The sequence below is a fragment of the Nelumbo lutea genome, chromosome 2 (assembly GCF_056320005.1).
Source record: "Nelumbo lutea isolate HS-2025 chromosome 2, American lotus-T2T, whole genome shotgun sequence".
Lineage (NCBI taxonomy): Eukaryota > Viridiplantae > Streptophyta > Magnoliopsida > Proteales > Nelumbonaceae > Nelumbo > Nelumbo lutea.
In genome coordinates, this window is record NC_142685.1 from 9742583 (window position 1) to 9763443 (window position 20861).

Genomic DNA, 20861 nt, shown 5'->3' on the forward strand with positions numbered 1-20861 from the left:
TTTTTCATAATTATTTTGTAGTGACAATATATATAATGGAAAAAATAGATGGTTGAGGGTAAAGTTGGAAAGTAAAATCAGGGTATATATATATATATATATGGTATAGAAATTTTTATGATTTTCTATTTTTTTTTTGTAAATGCTTTTGTGTATTTCTTTGTTTCTTTTTTTTTGTAATTTATATTGTTTTCTTTATTTTGAGGAGAAAGGTGCATAGGATAAAGAGACACCATTTCTATTTCCTCCCTATTGCGAAGTAGGGGGAATGGATAAGATATACACTATACAGAGAGGGATTTAAAGGAGAGAACTGGGGTTTTAGAATTTATTTTTTCGCTTCATGTGTGCATGATAATATTTGGCCTTTTGCCTCATTACGTTCTACTCGTCAATGGTGGGACCGTTATTTGCATATCTAACGGCTAGTGTTTGGATATAAGTTGATCTTGATTCATTTATATTCGGATTCAAATTGAACATCTGTCCGATTTTTGTAGAAGAGTCTGGAACTCCTGCCAACAAAACGCATTCCAAACCCCTATGACCCTACCAAGTACCAAACCCCTACGGTATTACGTTGGTATAGTGTTAGATTGTTGGACTGGCCTAATGATCATCGAGAAAAAACACCCTAAAACAAATCGATATAATGAACCTGAAAGCATTTCCCAATCCAATACAACTTATTATGTTAACGGAGACAATTGAAATAGAGTGGAAATGGGAAAAAATACCTGAAAAAATAGGGAGAAAACCAAAAAAGGCTTCATTTAATCATCTAATTGATTGTTCGATGATGAAAACAAAGAGGTCAAAAAAATCCATTCCTCCCTTCAATTTGAATTTGTGGGTTTTGGGCAAACCATTTGATACTTGACACATGTTGGCTCTAATCAATGAAGAGGTTCGTCAGGTAGGCTTGATGGGAGTAGGCCTATCAATGATACCTGAAAATCCGATGCCCAATTTGACATCCAATTTGGTTATCTTGGATTCAGATTACGTATTTATGTAATCGGATCAAATTCGAATGTTACAATCTACATCCAATTAATAATCAAATCGGATTTGGATTTGACCCAATATGATTTGATTAAAATTTGAATATGATTATATTATAATATTTATTAATTTTAATATATAAGTTCTATATCATTATATTAAAATTTATAAAAATATTTTAAATATTATATTTTATATGAATTTATGTATAACAAATTTAGTATGTTATATTTATATTAATTTATTATATATAAAAGTTGAAAAATAAATAAATTTTTAATTTTACTGGTATTTTAAAGAATTTAAAGTTGAGTCGGATTAAATCCGAATCCGATATGAGTTTGTTAGAATTCGAATTCGAATCCGAGTCTTTAAATCGAATTGAATTTCGGATCAAATTTGAATGTAGGTTCTTAATATTCGGATCAGATGCAGATTTTGCTACATCCAATTAGAATTTGATCTGATTGCAGCCCTATTGGGGAGAAGATCAGATAAGGCCTAAGAGGAGAGAGGATTAGGTTCCATAGCGGTTTTATTATTATTTTATTTGTTACAAGCATGAACCGTTAATTAAATAAAATTGGAAAAATAAAAAACTATTATTATTTTATTTGCTTTGTCCAATTACAAGTGTTAACCGTTAATTAAATAAAGTTAGAAACTAAAAAAGGGTAAAAATGGAAAGCAAAAATCAGGCTTTTTCACAAAACATTGTCACCATCCTCATTTTTATAAATGGTACAGACACCATTCTCATTTTTTTAGTATGGTATACAAATTTTTATGATTTTCTATATTTTTTGTAATTTTTTTGCGTATTTCTTTGTTTTTTCTGTAATTTATATTGTTTTCTTCATTTTGAGGAGAAAGGTGCGTAGGATAAGAGAGATGTCATTTCTACTTCCTCCTTCCTACTATAAAGTAGGGGGAGTGGATAAGATATACAATATGCAGAGAAGGGTTTAAAGGAGAGAATTGGGGTTTTAGGATTTTTGTCTTCGCTTCATGTGTGAATGATGACATTTGGCCTTTTGCCTCCTACCGTTCTACTCGTCAATGGTGGGGCCATTATTTGCATATCTAATGGCTAGCATTAGGATATATAGGTTAATCCTGATTCATTTATATTCAAAATCGAATCAAACATACATTTGATTTATATAGAAGAATCTGGATCTCCTACCAACAAAATGCATTCCAAACCCCTATGGCCCTACCAAGTACAACCCCTACGATATTATGTTGTAGGGTGTCAGATTACCAGATTGGCCCAATGATCATCGAGAGAAAAACACCTAAAATGAATCAATATAATGAACCTAAGAGCATTTCCTTATCCAACACAACTTATTACGTTAACGGAGACAATTGAAAAAAAAAAAGTAGGGAGAAAAAAAAAACTTCATTTAATCATCTGATTGTTCCCTGATGAAAAGAGAGAGGTTGAAAAAACCCATTCTTCCCTTCAATTCAAATTCGTGGTTTGGGCAAACCATCCGATACTTGGCACGTGTTGGCTCTAATCAATGAAGAGGTTCATTAAGTAGGTGCTTCAGGAGAAGATCAGATATGGCGAGAAATAGGTTCCACAGTAGTCTTATTGTTATTTTATTTGTTTTGTCCAATTACAAGTGTTAACCATTAATTAAATAAAATTGAAAAAATAAACATAATAAAAGGTAAAAATGGAAAGTGAAAATCAAGCTTTAAAATAAAAAAAATGATGAAGGGTAAAAATGGTGTAGAGAAGATGGGCCGAATGGCCCATAGACTGTCATTTCATGTTATGTTATGTTTCTCTCTATTGTGGGCCTTATTCTGGGCCCATACTCTGTAATATTCTGTTTTTTGTATTTTCCTGCTCACTCAAGGGCCTCTCTGTAATTTGTCAAAGATTAACTTATTAATAAGATGTTTAGAGTGTTAGAGAGGGGTTATGTTCGAACCTCTTACTCTCTAACACTCATTTCCGCCAGCTCTCTCTTCTCTTCTTCTCTTGTTTGTTCATTTTCTGGTTTGCATCTAGTCTCAAACAGTTCCATACATCAAGTGGGCTGTTTTTCAACTTGGTATCAGAGCGGGCCATTGCTTGGCGTGTCCCTCATGTGGTTCTAGTTCAGCCAACTACATGAGGAGGTTCTAGGGCTGAAAGTTTACAGTCATCCGCCTGGTTCTTGGAGGTCATTGGAGGGTGCCCAAGTTTCTATACACTTGGAGAAGGGTTCGGTGACCAGGAAGAATCAGAGAGCAAGTTGTTTGGCCTGATTTGAAATCAGAGAAAAGGACTTTCGAAGTTATCTTAGAGAACAAGTGTTCGGCCTGGTTTATAGTTCAAACCAGAGACTCTCTTGCTGTAAGTCTTTTCTCAGTTCTTTGCTGAGTTATTTTTTGTTATTTGGGAGGACTGTTAAAGCATTCAAAACACCTCCATTCGGCGCACTGTTGCTGGACTGATTTCTGGGTTATTCTGGAAGTGTAGTTCGGCTGTTATTGGGTTTCCAAACTGCCAAAAAAACTGATCTAAATTGAGTGGTACAAGCCTCTACTTTAGTTCAGCTGCTTCTTTGACTTAGACAAAGCGTTCTTGAAGTGATTTCTGCTTGTTAACAGTGAAGTGTTGACTGTTGCATACATAGTGTTTGTAAAAAGTCCTCTTAGGTACTGTGGACTGTTTTCTTTGTTCTCCTTGGGAAATTATTGTTGGGAACCAAGAATACATATTGTTTGGAGGCCTACTGATTGTTCCTTGAAGGCTGAATCAGGGTTTCTCCTCTTTGAAAGTGCTGCCACCGAACTTGGTTCTCACGGCTGTCAGTTCTGAACTGACTTTGTGTGTTGTTGTGTTTGCTATTGTTTCAACTCAATCTGAGTTCTTTGAAATCATATCACTTTTAAAGGCCTGCCGAAACCCTAATTGAAGTTGTTACATAATGGACTTCTCAGAAATTGAGAACAAGAGCACTGCTGAATATGGACATAATTTGGGAACTACAACTGATTCCTTGTTGGCTGTAACTACAGTTAAATTGGATGGAACCAATTATTTGGCCTGGTCACAATCCGTAAAAATTCATATTTGCAGTAGAGGAAAGTGGGGGTTTATCTTTGGGAGCAAGAAAGCTCCCCCAGAGGAGGATCCCTCTTATGAGAAATGGGTGCAGGAGAATTACACAGTGATTGGATGGCTTGTGAACTCAATGCAGCCACAGATTAGCCAACATTACTTGTGGATGAACTCGGCTAAAGAAATCTGGGATAATGTTGCAGAAACTTACTCCCAAAAGTTGAATGTTGCCAGAGCTTACAAACTGAGAAGTGATGTGAAGAATCTAAGACAGGGGGAGAAGTCACTTGCAGCATACTTCTCAGCCCTAAAATCTATATGGCAAGAGATTGATTTGATAGAGGCCGTGACATTGGATACCCCTAAGGATGCTGAAACATATAGGAAATTGGTTGAAAGGAATAGGGTCTTTGAGTTCTTGACAGGGCTGAATTCTGAATGACATTACAAAGCAAAACATCTTGTCCAAGGAAGATGTTTCATTGTCTCAAGCATATGCTTTGGTCAGCAGTGAAGAAAGCAGGAGGCAAGTGCAGGTTCAAGGGGTCAGTATCAATGATCATTTTGCAAATATGGGAATCAAACCCAAAGGGGTTACAGGAGCCCCCAGTGACACAGGAAAGAAGGAGGTGGTGTGTGAATATTGCAAGAAGCCGAAACACACTAAGGACAAGTGCTGGAAATTGCATCCCAGTCTTGTCCCTATCCGATTCCAGAAGAAGAATGACAGTAGAAAGACAGGAAGTGCACATACAGCCACAAGTACAGATACAGAGTTTGAGTCTGCAAGTGCACAATTGGCAGCCATGAAAGCTGATTATGAGAAGTTTGGAAGGATGATCAGCCAGCTTGATGGTGTAACTTCATCATCCAACCCTTCTGAAAGTCCAGCCACCTCTGCATTTGCTCACTCAGGTATAAGGGCTTCTGCTAACCATGCATCTACCTCAGGTAATCCCAAGACCCCTTGGATCATTGACTCAGGTGCTTCTGATCACATGACCAACCTTTCCACTTTGTTTGTGTCATATGATTTGCTTCTTGGTCGTGACAAAATCACCTTAGTTGATGGTTCTCTTGCCCACATTTCTGGCAAGGGAACTGTCAAGCCTACAGACTCTTTACTTTTATCTTCCACTCTTCATGTACCTAAGTTAAATACCAACTTGTTATCTGTAAGTAGCTTGACCAAGTCATTGAATTGTTGTGTAACATTTTTCCCTTCTCACTGTGTGTTTCAGGACCTGAAGTCTCGGAAGGTGATTGGGAGTGGCCATGAAGCGAATGGAATATACTTGCTCGACACCCCTGGCCAATGCTTTGATCATCCCAAGAATGCTGCTTTTGGTTCTACTTCTTCAGAGTCAGTCAGTCAAATTATGTTGAGTCATTGTCGGTTGGGTCATTTACCTTTTTCTGCTTTAAGTCATTTGCTTCCCAAACTGTTTAAGGGAGTCAGTGTGTCCAGTCTCAATTGTGAGTCATGTCAGTTGTCAAAGCATTGTAGAAAAAATTACCCTGTGAGCAATAAAAGATCCTCTTTTCTTTTTCATATTGTACACTCTGATGTGTGGGGGCCTTACCACTTATCCTCTATGGGGGGCTACAAATACTTTATCCTGTTCATTGATGACTTTTCTAGATTCACTTGGATATACTTAATGAAATCCCGAGACGAAGTCCCGAGACTTGTGAGGCAATTTCATGAGCTTGTTTTGACTCAATTTGGTACCAGAATTAAGGTTTTCAGATCTGACAATGCAAAAGAGTATTTTGAGAAGAGCTTATCCTTGTATCTCTCTGACATGGGGGTTATTCACCAAAGCTCCTGTGTTAGAACCCCTGAACAAAATGGAGTTGCTGAGAGAAAAAATAGACATATTGTTGAAGTTGCAAGGAGCCTTTTATTTGCCTCACATGTTCCCACAAGATTTTGGGGTGATGCTGTACTTACTGCTACCTATCTCATAAACTATATGCCATCCAGGGTTTTAGGGTTTAAATCCCTCTTCAGTCTTCTTCATCCAGATAAGGATATCTTCCCAATTCCTCTTCGTGTGTTTGGTTGTACCTGTTATGTTCACATTCCAAGTGTGCAGAGACACAAGTTTGAACCAAAAGCCCACAAATGCATCTTCCTTGGTTACTCCCCCACACAAAAGGGTTATTGTTGTTTTGATCCAAAGACTGGCACTAGACATGTCTCTATGGATGTTACCTTTGATGAACTTTCTCCTTTTTATGGTTCCTCTCAGGAAGGACATTGTCAACAGGGGGAGAGTCTGTCACAAGTTTTTGCTCTTCCCCTTCCTGTACCAGTTCAGTCTCTTGACAAATCTGTATCCTCACAAAATGAATCAAAGGAGGATCAGCCACTTTATTCCTCTTGTCCTAGTGCTCCTATTTCTTTACCTCCTCGTCCTACCCATAATCCCAAAGTGTATCAAAGGCAGAGATCCAAGAATGAGCAAGTGGTTTCCCTTACAACAGATGAGGCTCATACCCTCCCAATCACAGATGAGATAACAAGTATTGCTTCAGCTCCCTTGGAATCCCCCTTCCCAGATCTTGATGTCCCCATTGCTGTTAGGAAAGGAAAGCGAAAGTGTACTGCACACTGCATTTCCAAACACCTTTCTTATGACCTACTTTCCCCTCATATTGTGCCTACCTCTCTTCAGTTGCTTCTAACCCCATTCCTAGATCTGTATCAGAAGCTCTTGGGATTCCAGAATGGAGAGATGCCATGCAGGCTGAAATGGATGCTCTACATGAAAATGGTACTTGGGAGGTGGTGGATTTGCCTGAAGGGAAGGATCCAGTTGGATGCAAGTGGGTTTTTACCATTAAATACAGGGCAGATGGGACTATTGAGAGGTACAAGGCCAGACTTGTTGCAAAGGGCTACACACAGACATATGGGATTGACTATCTGGAGACTTTTGCCCCTGTTGCTAAGATGACATCTGTGAGGGTTCTTTTATCTCTGGCAGCTCACTTTGATTGGCCTCTCTATCAGTTAGATGTAAAGAATGCATTTCTGAATGGTGACTTACATGAGGAGGTCTACATGTGTCTTCCTCCAGAAATGTATGAGAAAGATATGCAAGGAAAGGTATGTAAACTGAAGAAATCTCTTTATGGCCTCAAACAATCTCCTAGAGCCTGGTTTGAGAGATTTAGAGCTGCACTTGTTAAATTCGGCTATGTTCAGACACAGTCAGATCATACTCTTTTTGTGAAGAAAAGTGGGTCTCTAGCAGTGTATCTCATTGTGTATGTTGATGACATTATAGTGACTGGTGATGATGCCTCTGGCATTCTGGGCCTTAAGTCTTTCCTCCGTACAGAATTTGAGATTAAGGATCTGGGGGAGTTGAGATATTTCCTTGGCATAGAAGTTGCCAGATTCAAGGATGGGATTCTTATTTCCCAGAGGAAATATGTCCTTGATTTGTTGTCTGAAACTGGAAAATTGGGTGCAAGACCAGCTGCAACTCCTATTGATATGAGTCACAAACTTTCAGCTTCGGATGGAACTTTGTTGGAAGACAAAGGGGTCTTTCAGAGACTTCTTGGGAAGCTTTTGTACCTGTGCATGACTAGGCCAGATATCGCGTATGCTGTCAGTTGCATTAGCCAGTTCATGCATGCTCCTAGAGATACCCATATGGCAGTAGCATAACGGATTTTGTGCTATCTGAAAGGCTCTCCAGGAAAAGGAATTCTATTTGCCAAACATGATCATCTGAAACTTGAAGCCTATACTGATGCTGATTGGGCTAGAAATATTGATGATAGAAGATCTACTTCAGGGTATTGCAGTCTGGTGGCTGGTAATGTTGTCTCTTGGAGGAGTAAGAAACAAACAGTTGTGGCTCGATCCTCCGCAGAAGCAGAATATAGAGCCATGGCACATGGAGTCTCGGAATTATTGTGGCTAAGGTCCTTAATGGAAGAACTTGGGGTAGATCATGACAAACCCATGATGTTGTACTGTGATAATCAGGTTGCCATCAACATTGCTCACAACCCGGTACAACATGATAGAACCAAACATATTGAAGTTGATAGACACTTTATTCGTGAAAGAGTCTCCTCCGGTGAAGTGTGTCTTCCATTCATTACTTCTGAAGGACAACTGGCAGATTTTCTCACCAAGGGCATTTCCAAGGCAAGGCTTCAACATGACACTGGCAAGTTGGGCATGATTAACATCTATGCTCAGCTTGAGGGGGAGTGTAGAGAAGATGGGCCGAATGGCCCATAGACTGTCATTTCATGTTATGTTATGTTTCTCTCTGTTGTGGGCCTTATTCTGGGCCCATACTCTGTAATTTGTCAAAGATTAACTTATTAATAAGATGTTTAGAGTGTTAGAAAGGGGTTATGTTCGAACCTCTTACTCTCTAACACTCATTGCCGCCAGCTCTCTCTTCTCTTCTTCTCTTGTTTGTTCATTTTCTGGTTTGCATCTAGTCTCAAACAGTTCCATACATCAAGTGGGCTGCTTTTCAACTAATGGAAAATGAAAATTAGGATTTTTTGACACGTGTTGGCTCTAATCAATGAAGAGGTTCGTTAAGTAGGTGCTTCGGTAGAAGATCAGATAAGGCAAGGAATAGGTTCCACAGTAGTCTTATTGTTATTTTATTTGTTTTACCCAATTACAAGTGTTAACCGTTAATTAAATAAAATTGAAAAAATAAAAAAAAAACATAACAAAGGGTAAAAATGGAACATGAAAATTAGGATTTTTGACGAAACATTGTCACCATCCTCATTTTTATAAATGAAAATGATGTGATACAGAGATTATCCAATTAAAAGTGTTAACTGTTAATTAAATAAAATTGGAAAAATAAAAAACATAATAAAGGGTAAAAACGAAAAGTGAAAATCAAGATTTAAAATAAAAAACATGATAAAGGGTAAAAATGGAAAGTACCATTTTTATAAATGGTACAGATACAGCTATATTATATTATATATTATATTATATATATATATATATTATATATATATATATATAATTCAGGCATTTTAAGAGGGGATAGGATTGGAAATATGAAATCAGGGAGGGGTAGGATTGGAAATATAAATCAGGGTGTTGGACAATGGGCGCTCATCCATTTCTCTTTTTTATAAATGGGTAAGATTTTTAAGAAATAAAGAATATAAGAATATTCCGTAGTGCCATGTACAAAATAGCTAGGCTGTTAAGTGAGGCAACCCTCCATGGGTGCCTTGTTGCTTAGGCATCACATTGACAACTATGGGTGCTACACCCAGGATCTTGGTTCCTCCAAGTGTGAAGAAGGTTGTTGCGATGCCAAACAATTGTTGAGTGGATTTCTGATGACTCCTGCAGGCCCTAGATGCAAAGACACTTGCTTGGAGAGGCTAGACTTGGTGTCCAAACTTAATAGCTAGTTCAGAAGAGTCCCAAGATCTGAAAATTTATTGGTCAATGATCTTACCAAGGATGAAACTTGGTGGATGCAGATGTGTTGGAGGAATCTTCCGCTATACTGGGGGAATGGGTTTCCAGGTAATCTCTATTTTTTCCTTTTGTATAATTTTGTTTCTTTTATTTGATCTTTAGTCCAGTTCCATCAGATTGCCCTCTTCATTATCTGGAATGGATTGATGTTTGTTTCTTTTTCTGGTTTTTCTTGATAAAATCATTCAAATGATTAACACAGAAATAAAATACAACAAAGAAACAAAATGACTAGGAACCAAGACCCATACCTGAAGCCTGAGGAGAAGTGGCAATTCCATAGAGGATCTGAAGCACTGCAATCTGACATTTAGGGGAGGCATCAGACAGAAGCCCCAAAAGATTATGAATAATGACTTCTGATTGCATCAAATTTCCTTCTCTGTTAGCAGAAGCTAATTCCCAATGACCTGGATTCGAAACTATGTTTGAAATTATTGATGCTGACAATTCCTTCACATCAGATGGAGCATCCAGATTCTTAAGAAGGATATCTGTAAGGGCGGGGAGCACAGCTGAATCAACAAGGATAGTAGCATTATCATCCAGGGTGGACAGATTATACAATGCTTGCAAGCTTGGTTTCCTTGCCTCTGGCTTGGACAACATGTCAACAAGTATTTTGGCACCTTGCCTAGCAATGAGCTCTTTACCGCTATTTGTCAAAGTCATCCTCCCAAGAATTGATGCCATATCTATTCTAACTTCATCAGTACCTGTTTCTCAGAAAGGCCACAGATTCAAAAGATTGTCCATCACAAGTAAAAAAGAAAAATGAAAAAGAGGAAGGTTCTTTAAATAACAAAATAAAAGAATGAGATTAAGGAAATAGAAGGTGATTCACAAGTGGTGACAAGTTGAAGTTGGTTGAAGTATAATGAACAAGGGATTGTATTCAGGCCCTATTGGAATGGGTGACTCCATAACAGTGGAACTGGCTGCAGTGATTTTTGGAATGCAAAAGGCTTAGGAGTTGGGGGTGAGAAAGTTGGTAGTTGAAGGAGATTCCAAAATAGTGATAAGATGGTTGAAACGGAACGAAAAGACTCCTTGGTAACTCCATAAATGAAATTAAAAAGTTTAAAAGATTTTCAAGGGATATGCATTTGGTAATTCAGTGGACTCCAAGATCGGCTAACAGTCTAGCAGACCAGTTAGCAAAACAAGGGGTTAACAGGGCACACTGTTTTTGGGCTCAGTTGTAAGATTAAAGAACTAAAGGTTTATAGTTTTTTGAGAGTCTTGATTTTACGGGGGGTAGATGAGGCTACCCATTATTTGTACTTGTTCTAATTTCATTAAGTAATAAAATTTGCTTCTGTTACTGATAAAAAAATGAACAAGGGATTTAGTATTTCAGGCAAGAGATCAAGGAAATAAAATGGATTATCAGAAATATGGAGATAACAGTTCATTGGATTTCTGGGTTGGCAAATGGGTTGCCAAACAAGGGGTCACCAGGGACAATTATTCTGGGCTCACTTGTAAAGAAGTAATATCATAAGAGATTAGGCTGGTTAGTCCAGCCTAAAAGCAGGGCAGCTCGTACCATCTCTAAATTCTTGTATATGTTTTATTCATTAAAGATTTCAGATTTCAGTTATTGATCACAAAAAGAAAAAAGAAACAAAAGAAAGAGGAACCAAAAGAAGGGGTGGAGAAGAAACCCTACCACACAACAAGAAAGAAACACAAAACAGATAACCCTCTACCTATCCAAGCTTTATGCACCGGATGGACTCCTCAGTCCTCACACGAAGAAGAATAAAAGCCCACAAAACCACACACCCCAATTTACTGCCAAATACCAATCCAGGTTCCTGCAAAGATGGAGTGAAGCCCATCCCTCACACCCTGAATTTAAATATACATATAAAAATAAAAAAACTTATACACAGATCAGTCCATTACCACCAAAATAATGAGCCAGGTTCAACCATCAAGAGCTTCTGGCTGATGCCCCTATATTTCCATTTTGTATGCATGCGTATGCTTCCTAGTCATTTTGGTTTTTTTAATTTTTATCCTTCACTCTTCAACAGTGAAGACCTTCCACCAAACAGAACAAAGACCATGAGGATGAATTAATTTACAGTCTTATCACAATAAATCTACGCATTTTTGTTTTTTCTTTCTTTTGAGGAAAATCTAACCATATTTCATTAGAAAAAGAAAAAGTACATGAGAGGATGTATAATGCAGGGGGAAAACCCCATAGGTTTACAGAGGAGGAAGTTTGTCACTATACAGAAACTCCAAGAACACACCACATTTGGCAAGACCATCTGCTATGTGATTTAGTTCCCTAGGAATCCAAGTTAGTCTTGCATTTAAGCAGTCCAGGTATGTTTCAGAGAAATGGAGAAAAGTGAAGGGGAATTTTAGATAATAATTCTATTATATATATTACATATATACACATGTATGTATGGCTAGACTAAATGTAATGGTTATGACTTATGAGATAGATTATGGCATTTTCACACAAATTTTCTAGATAAAAGTTATCAATTTTAAACCTTATATTTTTCATTTTGATATATTAAGTGTATATCTTTTTCCAATTTGGGGGTAGGCTCAACCACCTGGTTGCAATGTGGCATGTCAACCATTTCTGCTATAGCCTCTAATCCAAAGCATCTTTATAACTGCTGGTAATAGTGGTAAATCACATATAACTTACCTTCACATAGCCGGGTAAGTAAAGGTTGAAATCTCCCTGCTGCTGCTAATTGATGAACATTATCCTCAATCTTTTCCATCCTCTTCAAGATTTCCTCAGCTAGGTTGGATAAAGAAGGATGCTCCAGATTCCCAGCCATGCTTGAGAGGAGAACTAAGGCTCCTTTCTCTGATGCAACTTTTGCACAATAATCTTCATCACTTGAAAAGTCAAGTAATAACTTTACTGCATACTCTCTCTCTTTCTCTGAGCTCCCAATAAGACCGTGAATAGCCAATCTAGTCACACCTTCTTCTAGCATTTTTAGCTTTAAAAAAAAACAAACTTTATCAGATATTGGCTGCAAGAATGCAAGTATCATATATTAATTCTGCAACATAATAAATACAATTTAAATTTCATAAAATTAAGACACAAGCACTTCAGCATGGAGAGCAATACAGCGAAACAGTTAAGTGGGTCCCCATGTCATAACCTATCTGGAAATGGAGATCTATGCATAAAAGTTATAAGTTATAACTACTGAGGAATCATAGGTATAATTGGATTTGCAATTGCCATGTTTGTCCATGAAATTAGAAAGCAACTGATGCATTTCACTGATCAAAGGGAAAGAGTGAATCGCTCACTATCAGCTTTGACTTTGCAAGTTTCTAATCACTCACCATGGCTATAAAGATCTAGCCCAATTATGGGTACGGGTACTGTTTCTGTTAGTACAGCTCTTATTTTTCAAAACTCAAGACATGTATACTGATAGTGTTGAATTCACTATGTCAATGCCACATCATAATTATATTATGCCAAATTTGCTCAGATTTATTTCAAGGTTCTTCATCATACAATAGTTATACATCTACAAACAAAAAATGGAAAAGAACACTGTAAGCAGTTTAGTAAAATAGAGAACAAGAAATCAAATTAAAAGCACTATTATCAGACTCAGATTAGACCAGACAGACTAGAAATAGGCAGCTAAAATGGTTCTACAAATGCCCAGTTCTTAGAAATGTTGTTTTAGGCCTATTTTAATGCAAACGAGCTTTCAGATAATTGGAACCATTTAATATTTGTTTTCACATTTTTTGTTTCAGCAAGTAAAGCAGTCAAACCAGACAGTTGGATCATTTGACCAATGAACTAGTAGACAAAACAGTTTTATACCCATTCAGAGTGTGACAGTGTTTATGAAGTATCAACCTATTAATAGGGTACCAGCATCAGTATTTTATCATGTTCACATAGGCACACTAAACATGCTTAAGAATCTGGATCATACATATTGACTTAGTAAATAGGAGGCTATATAAAGTAATAGTGCTATAGGATCATGAGCAATGGTCATCCTCAACAGCCATGAGACAAATTTATCTTATGATCAAAAAATTTCCCAGCTTTGGATGAGCACAACATGTTTCCTAGAAATGCAAGATCCCTGATATTCATCGGTAGTAGTACACATCTTTTCAACATTAGAAGACAGCTTCTGTTGCCTTTTGTGTCTTGAATTCAGCTTCACGGGACATCTTGTTAAATCTTTTTTTTTTTATTGTAAATGGTAAGTTTCATTAAAATAGTTCAATACAACATGTCAACCACTCAGAGCATGAGTGTTGACCCTATACAAATCTCAAATCTTACAATACAGCCCAAAACAATCTTTCCCTGAGAGTTCCCTGCTTTGCCAAATTGTCAGCCACAAAATTGGCTGATCTCCTTACCCATTTGAAAATTACTCCCACTTCCCTTGCTAGGCAAAGTATTTCCCTCATCTGTTGTCTAAGGGTCCATACACCCAAGCCTTTTTCTGCAGCCATCCTATAAGAAGTTTAGAGTCTCCCTCTACCTCAAGGTTTTATCCCCATTCCTTGGCCAATCTCATACCTTGAAGTAGAGACATAATTCCAGCCCTTAAGGAATCTCCCACGCCGATTGGGCCAGAATAAAGTGCTTGCATCCTGCCCTCCCCATCCCTGAAATTCCTCCAACTCTAGAGGGCTCTGGGTTTCCCAATGAGCATCCATCGAAATTCAATTTTACTCTGTTATATCTCTTTATAAGGAACTGATCCATGTACAGATTTTCTTTGAGGTAAGGCTTCCACATTAGAGAATTTATGTGTTGGATAGCTGCATTAGGGAAATTCTTGATGAAGGGCCATTTAGTAGCCAGAATGGCTATACTTATCTGAACTGCCCACTTTGAATCAGGATTCATAAATCAGGAGACTATTTACTCGTGCATTGCAGAATTGGCTATGTTCTTTGGGACTATTTCCTATAAAATTTTCACCTCAGATGGAGTTTCCTAATGTCCCTAAAGGAGTATAGGAAGTTAGGAAAAAATGGAAATGGTACTATAGGACATTTTGTTGGCAACCATATGGTCTGGGCATAAACAAATCCAAGGGTTCTCAACACAAAAAAGAAAGAAAGAAAGAAAGAAAGAAAGAAAAAAGAAAGTAAAATAAAGTAAAAGAAAAACCTCTTTAGCCGTTGTTATTTTGAGGAGACCAATTGGCAGGGTAAATTCTTGGCTGTCGGTCCACAAGGAATTCAAGGAAGCTTGCCATTCTGGTATTCCCAATTTTTTGTTTATGATAGCTTGCATATGCTGCAAAGATAAAACCTATCTGATATAGAACTTTTTTGGCTACTCTATGCTAAGCTACCCTTTTTTATCAGTTTAATGCTAAGTTACCATTTTATAGTGACGTTGTTTTTGACCTATTTGATAATGGTTACACAAGTTACAATGTAATCTTTACCTTTCAAATATGTTTTTGTGCTTCTTACAACCATTTGGTTATCAAGATATGTGAAGAAGCTTTAAAAGAGAGAATTGTTTTTTATCAGTAACACAACTTTATTTTATTAGATAAAAAAATGATAATGTCACATGCAGTGCCTAAGAACCTCTATATTTGGCCTAGATCTTGCTGGACACTCCCCCGTTACATATTCCCATTTTAGGGAACCAAACCCCAGTGTTTTTTTTTCCTTTTTTTGAGAAAGGTAAAGTATGTTGTATTAACTGAAAACAAGATATACATGTATGTTCACAGATCTACATTCACCCAACCATTAAGAACCCCAAAAAAAATCTATATTCTAAAAAAGGATTTGATGATTCATTTCCATTAAAACATGTAATAGTAAAGTTTAGCTCTGGTTTCTGCTTTTTGCTGAGTCATCTTCCAAATTGTTTGCAGATATAGGGATCCAATGAAAACTTGCATTTAGTTCTTCTGCTAAATTGTTCTCTCTCATAACAGTTAGAAAAGAGAACTGTTTTTTAACTAATTTAAAGACAAATGCAGACTATTGTGCACCCAATCTGCTTTATTCATCATTTTATTTTATTTTTTTTTTTGGAAAAAGGTAAAATATTTTATTCAACAAATAAGAATACAACAAGGCCCAGACCACTAGATCTGCCTGGGCCCAAAACAGATTACAAGCTCATCCATGATTTAGTGCAAAACAACTGAGATACATTCTGATTTTTAAATTCCTCATTCACCGACACCCAGGAGCAAATCTTGCCCACCACTTTCTGCACTACTTCTTCGGAGCTTTTGAGATGACCACAAAATATTCAGTTATTCCTTTCAGTCCAAATGGACCAAAGAACAGCTTGCGGAATGGTATTCCAAACAGTCTTTCCTTTCTTACTGAGACCCTCCATTCTCCAACACATTAGCAGCTCCTTCACAGATCTTGGCATAGACCAGCTAATCTCCAACTTCTTGAAAAAATGTCCCCATATTGAGGAGGAGACCGGACAATGGATGCACAAGTGCTCTGTAGATTCTGCACAATTTCCACATAGAACACAGGAGGGATCCAGAATCTGAATACCCCTTCTCTCCAGGTTAGTCCTAGTCAAACATTTGTCAAGTGCCATTGTCCAGACCAGGAAGTTAATCTTGGAGGAGCTGGTTGGATTCCAAATCTGCCTAGCAGGGAAGTTCTCCTGACCTGAACTGCACACCTCCTTAAGAAAAAGGGATTTCACTGAGAAGCTACCATCTGCATTCCACTTCCAAGACCATTCATCTTCCAAACTCAAGTCGATCCTCTGATTTTGAAGCAGCCCCAACAGAACCGCATACTCTTCCACTTCCCAATCCACCAAATTCCTCCTACATAGAGGAGTCCAAATGATTGAATCACCAGAAATGCAAATGTTATCAGCAACTGAAGAGTCTTGATTCACAGCAATTTGGAACAGATGAGGAAAAGCTTCAGCTAAGGGACCCTCCACACACCAGGGATCCTTCCAAAACTTGATTCTGTCCCCCTTGCCAACCTTAAAACTGATCCCATTCAGAAAGAGATTGATGTACTTTGAGATGCCTGCCCAAAGAGATTTACCCCAATTTGATGGGGATCCAGAGTTCTCCAATCACCCCATACCACTTCATGCTTTGCCGCAATAAGACTTCTCCACCATGCATTGCTCTCCGAAGCAAATCTCCATAACCATTTACTGAGAAAGGCAGCATTAAATTCTTTCAACTTCCTAATTCCCAGTCCATCCACTTCCTTAGGAAGACACCCTTGCTCCCATTTTACAATGTGAATCTTCTTCTCATCTTCCCATCCCCTCCATAAGAAGTTCCTTTGGAGCTGTTCCAACCTATTAGCTATTTTGTTTGGGATGGGAAAGAGAGAAAGGAAATAAGTGGGGAGGTTGGAGAGGGTGCTCTTAATCAAAGTAACCCTACCACCAAAAGATAGATATTTTGCCTTCCAAGAGGCCAACTTCTTCTCCATCCTCTCAATGATTGTGCACCAGATTGAGAAGGAAGAATATTTGGCCCCAAGAAGCAGACCCAAATACTTTACCAGGAGGAAACCAGTTTGACAAGCCATCACTTTTGCACAATCTTCTAAATTTGAAATATGGCCCACTGAGATGATCTTACTTTTACTCAAGTTGACTTTGAGACCCGACACCACTTCAAACCAGCTCAGAATTCCAAGCACCGAGTCCAACTGAGACAGAGAAGCATCCACAAAGCATAGGGTATCATCTGCAAATTGAAGGATATTGACTTTCTCCTTTCCAATGGAGATAGCAAACCCATTCCATAAGCCCGAATCAGCAGCCTTCTTACTAAAAAGTGTGAGAATTTCCATAACACAAATGAATAACAGAGGGGACAGAGGATCACCCTGCCTCAGACCCCTAGAGCTACCAAAGAACCCCATGGTTAATTTTTTTTCCTAGAGCCTTTGGAGGATATACTCAACCATGTTTTATAAGCACTTGGAATAAAGAGTATTTGGTTCCAAACCCCACATATTTTCCCATCTGAAAGAACCATTCAACCTAAAAGCTTAAGCTGTTAAGTGAGGTCTTTGAATAGGTTTTATTCTCTAACATGCCCCCCTCACACAAAAGCCCATTGGGCTTGAAGTGTGGACAGCACAGGCCCATCCATACCTTGTGCTGAAACTTAATTAATTATAATGGGAGTGACGAGAATCGAACACTAGACCACTTGGTCAAAGTGGCTCTGATACCATCTCAGAGAACCATTCAACCTAAAAGCTTAAGCTGTTAGGTGAGGTCTTTGAATAGGTTGATATTCTCTAACACGCCCCCTCACACGAAAGCCCATTGGGCTTGAAGTGTGAACAAGCACAGGCCCACCCATACCTTGTGCTGAAACTTAATTAATTATATAATGGGAGTAATGAGGATTGAACACTAGACCACTTGGTCAAAATGGCTTTGATACCATCTCAAAGAACCATTGAACCTAAAAACTTAAGCTGTTAAGTGAGGTCCTTGAATAGGTTTTATTCTTTAACATCCCATGCCTTCCAAACATCCTGTTCTTAATTTCAAATGAAAATTAATCCATTTATACTGCCTTTTTAGAAACCAAATAAATACACAAAATTGTTGCAACGTGCAATAAATGTCTTAATTGTCAATTACCACCAGCCCCCCCCCCCCCCAATGAGCCTTCAACTTATGCTACACAAAGGGGTATAAATGAATCCTCATGTCCATTCCCCATTTCAATTTTCATTACTCAGATGATGATCTTTTAATGTGGTATGTGTTAGGTCTAGGGATGTCAACAGGTCAGGTTTGGTATGGGTTTACTTTCACCCTGCTTAATAACATGTAGTTTCTGAACCCACCCCAACTTGACCCATTGTCTTTCAATTATGTGTTTTATAACACATTTTGAAAACTCAAGAGCCATTAATTTAAGTTGGAATTTGGTTTATGGATTCTAAGGTGTCACTTACTCCATTGTGAAAGAAAAAAAAAAAAAAAAAACAAAACAAACATGAAAAGAAATCCTAAACTTTAAGGCTATCGGGTTAAAAGTCATACCAAATTACAAGAATAACCATTAATATATGTAGGGGCATCATGACCTGACAGGTAGGGATAGTGGAACCTAAACCTGTTTCGGGTTGAAACGTCATAACCCTAACCTGACCCTACACAGGAATAAGCCTGACCTTAACCCAACCCATTGACATCCCTAGTTAGGTCTCTGTACATGATGCCTGAAAACATATGGTTAAGATTTAAGAAGAATCAGATGGCAAGTTGTTGGATACGTTTTAGAGAACCTAATAACCCTGGATCTAAGAGTAATTCATAAAAGATTGGTCATAACAACAATTTGGCATGAATAAGATGGTAGCCTAAATCACTCTGAATAAACACCACAACAGAACTCAAGAACATACAAACAACAGATTCATCAAAAGTGTATGTGCTTGTGTTGACAGAGAGAGAGAGAGAGAGACCTTGAAGTTTCCTTATGTGGAATCACATGACCAGTTGCAATCAAGTTTAAGTTGTACTGTTGGAGTCTTGCCAATAAATGATTCCACTACAGCACCAAGATGCATGACTTCAAGAATAGATGGCATAGCTAATTTTTAGGTCATAGGAGGTTAAGCAGATCACAACCAACATTGTTAAACAAACAGGACTTAGATAGATAGATAGAGAGAGGGAGAGGCGGACAGAATTGATGTGTCTCTTTTCCTCCCTCTTCTATCTTCTCTTCAGATTACTAACAGCATGATGGTATCAGAGCAATAAGAAGAAGACTCTATTGATGATAATGATGATGTTGTTGATAATAATCAAATTTGTAAGATTCTTTTTGTGTTTGTTTCACTACAGTGCAGTATTTCATTGTTCTTGGTCAGTCTTTTTTTTATGAATAACTGGAATTTTATTAAATCATCAAAGAATAATAATAGAATAATTTACATACAAGATATATACCAATGTCACCTATGCCTACCCCACGAATTCATTATTGCTTACACAGAATCCCTCAATTGTCCCAAATAGAATTGGTTTCTGTTTACACCTTGCTCTTGGTCAATCTTCATTCAGTTATTGTTATGTATTTGTTGTTGTTTGGGTTTCTATCAATTTGTTAGTTTGATGTCCTAATCTCATCTTACCCTCATGGTTCATATTATCAGGTTTGTTTTTAATATAAATAGCAATTTGTGATTTTACCATAAATAGTAACTTTGTTTTCCTAAAAGTAGCAATTATGTACTATGAGTTGTCCTCGTTAAAAAAAAAGATTAACGATAGCCCCACCCTCCTCCCTTCAAACTCTTCAATTATAACATTTATTTTTTCTTTCCTTTGTCAATTTCTTGTGCCCCTGCCTACCCATTATCTTCAACTCCCTTAGCTCCTTAATCACTTCCCATTTTCCTTATTTCTTGTCTCTCCATTGCCTCCACTATCAAAGCCCTCTTTCACCTTTCCTAATATTCTCTAACCCAATTACAGTAGAGTAGACCCAGGCCTACCTTCCTTTAACCCTGCTACCTCATCCCCTCCCTGTCCCAACTGAAATGAACCAACAGTTCTGTCTTGTTCCTTGACTCCCTGTCCCAACTGAAATGAAGTCATAAAAAAATTACTCTTGCAAAATTATCTTCATCTTCTGTTTCAAGTTTCAACCACCTACTTTAAATCACTCCTCCTGTTAAGTTCACTTGATTCATCCAGTGGGATATCCTCATCATCCTTGACTGTTCAACATCATCTTCAGTCCCCTGCCCATTTTGTTCTTGATCATCATTTTCTCTTTGATCCTCCTCCAATTGGAAATAATTCATTCCTCTTCAGCCCCAGTCCTTTCATTAAAAATATTTTTCTTTTGTACATAATGCCAAGAACCCCCCAAGAAAGCAAGTGCCAGTCACTCTATCAAGGCATTTTCCGCACCCAACACTAAGTTTCTTACAACAAATTGCCCTAGAACATTTGATCCCCGTTCACCCCTTGCTGGCAATTGAGTCAGCAGCTAGCACATTGCCATCTATAGGTCCAATTGAAGCATGCATTCACATCAGAAGCCAAGGTTCTCAGCTCCTTCAAGTAAAACCAATATTGCCAAATGCCAAGGACCTTGTTTGTTTTATTGCAACTATTGCACCACCACCTTTAGTTCCCCTCTATCACAATATTCCTCAAGCTTAGGGCCCTTGCCACTCTTAGGCCATAGAACTGCTAACGGCTCAGCCCTGATTGAATTTCCTACCCCTATAGGCCCAGAAAATAATGCATATGGCTCCCATAATGAT

The 20861-nt window shown here is 37.9% G+C and overlaps 1 protein-coding gene across 1 annotated transcript in view; it reads right to left on the reverse strand.

Annotated features, from left to right (window-relative positions):
- The window catches only part of LOC148868469 (U-box domain-containing protein 44-like), a 30177-nt gene that overhangs the window by 4430 nt on the left and 4886 nt on the right, over positions 1-20861 (reverse strand). The window contains exons 3-4 of the mRNA XM_088973263.1: positions 12259-12565; positions 9827-10291 (exon numbers count right to left, since the gene is read on the reverse strand). Of these exons, the coding sequence (XP_088829389.1) occupies positions 9827-10291; positions 12259-12565 (772 nt within the window). The remainder of the gene's footprint in view (positions 1-9826; positions 10292-12258; positions 12566-20861) is intronic.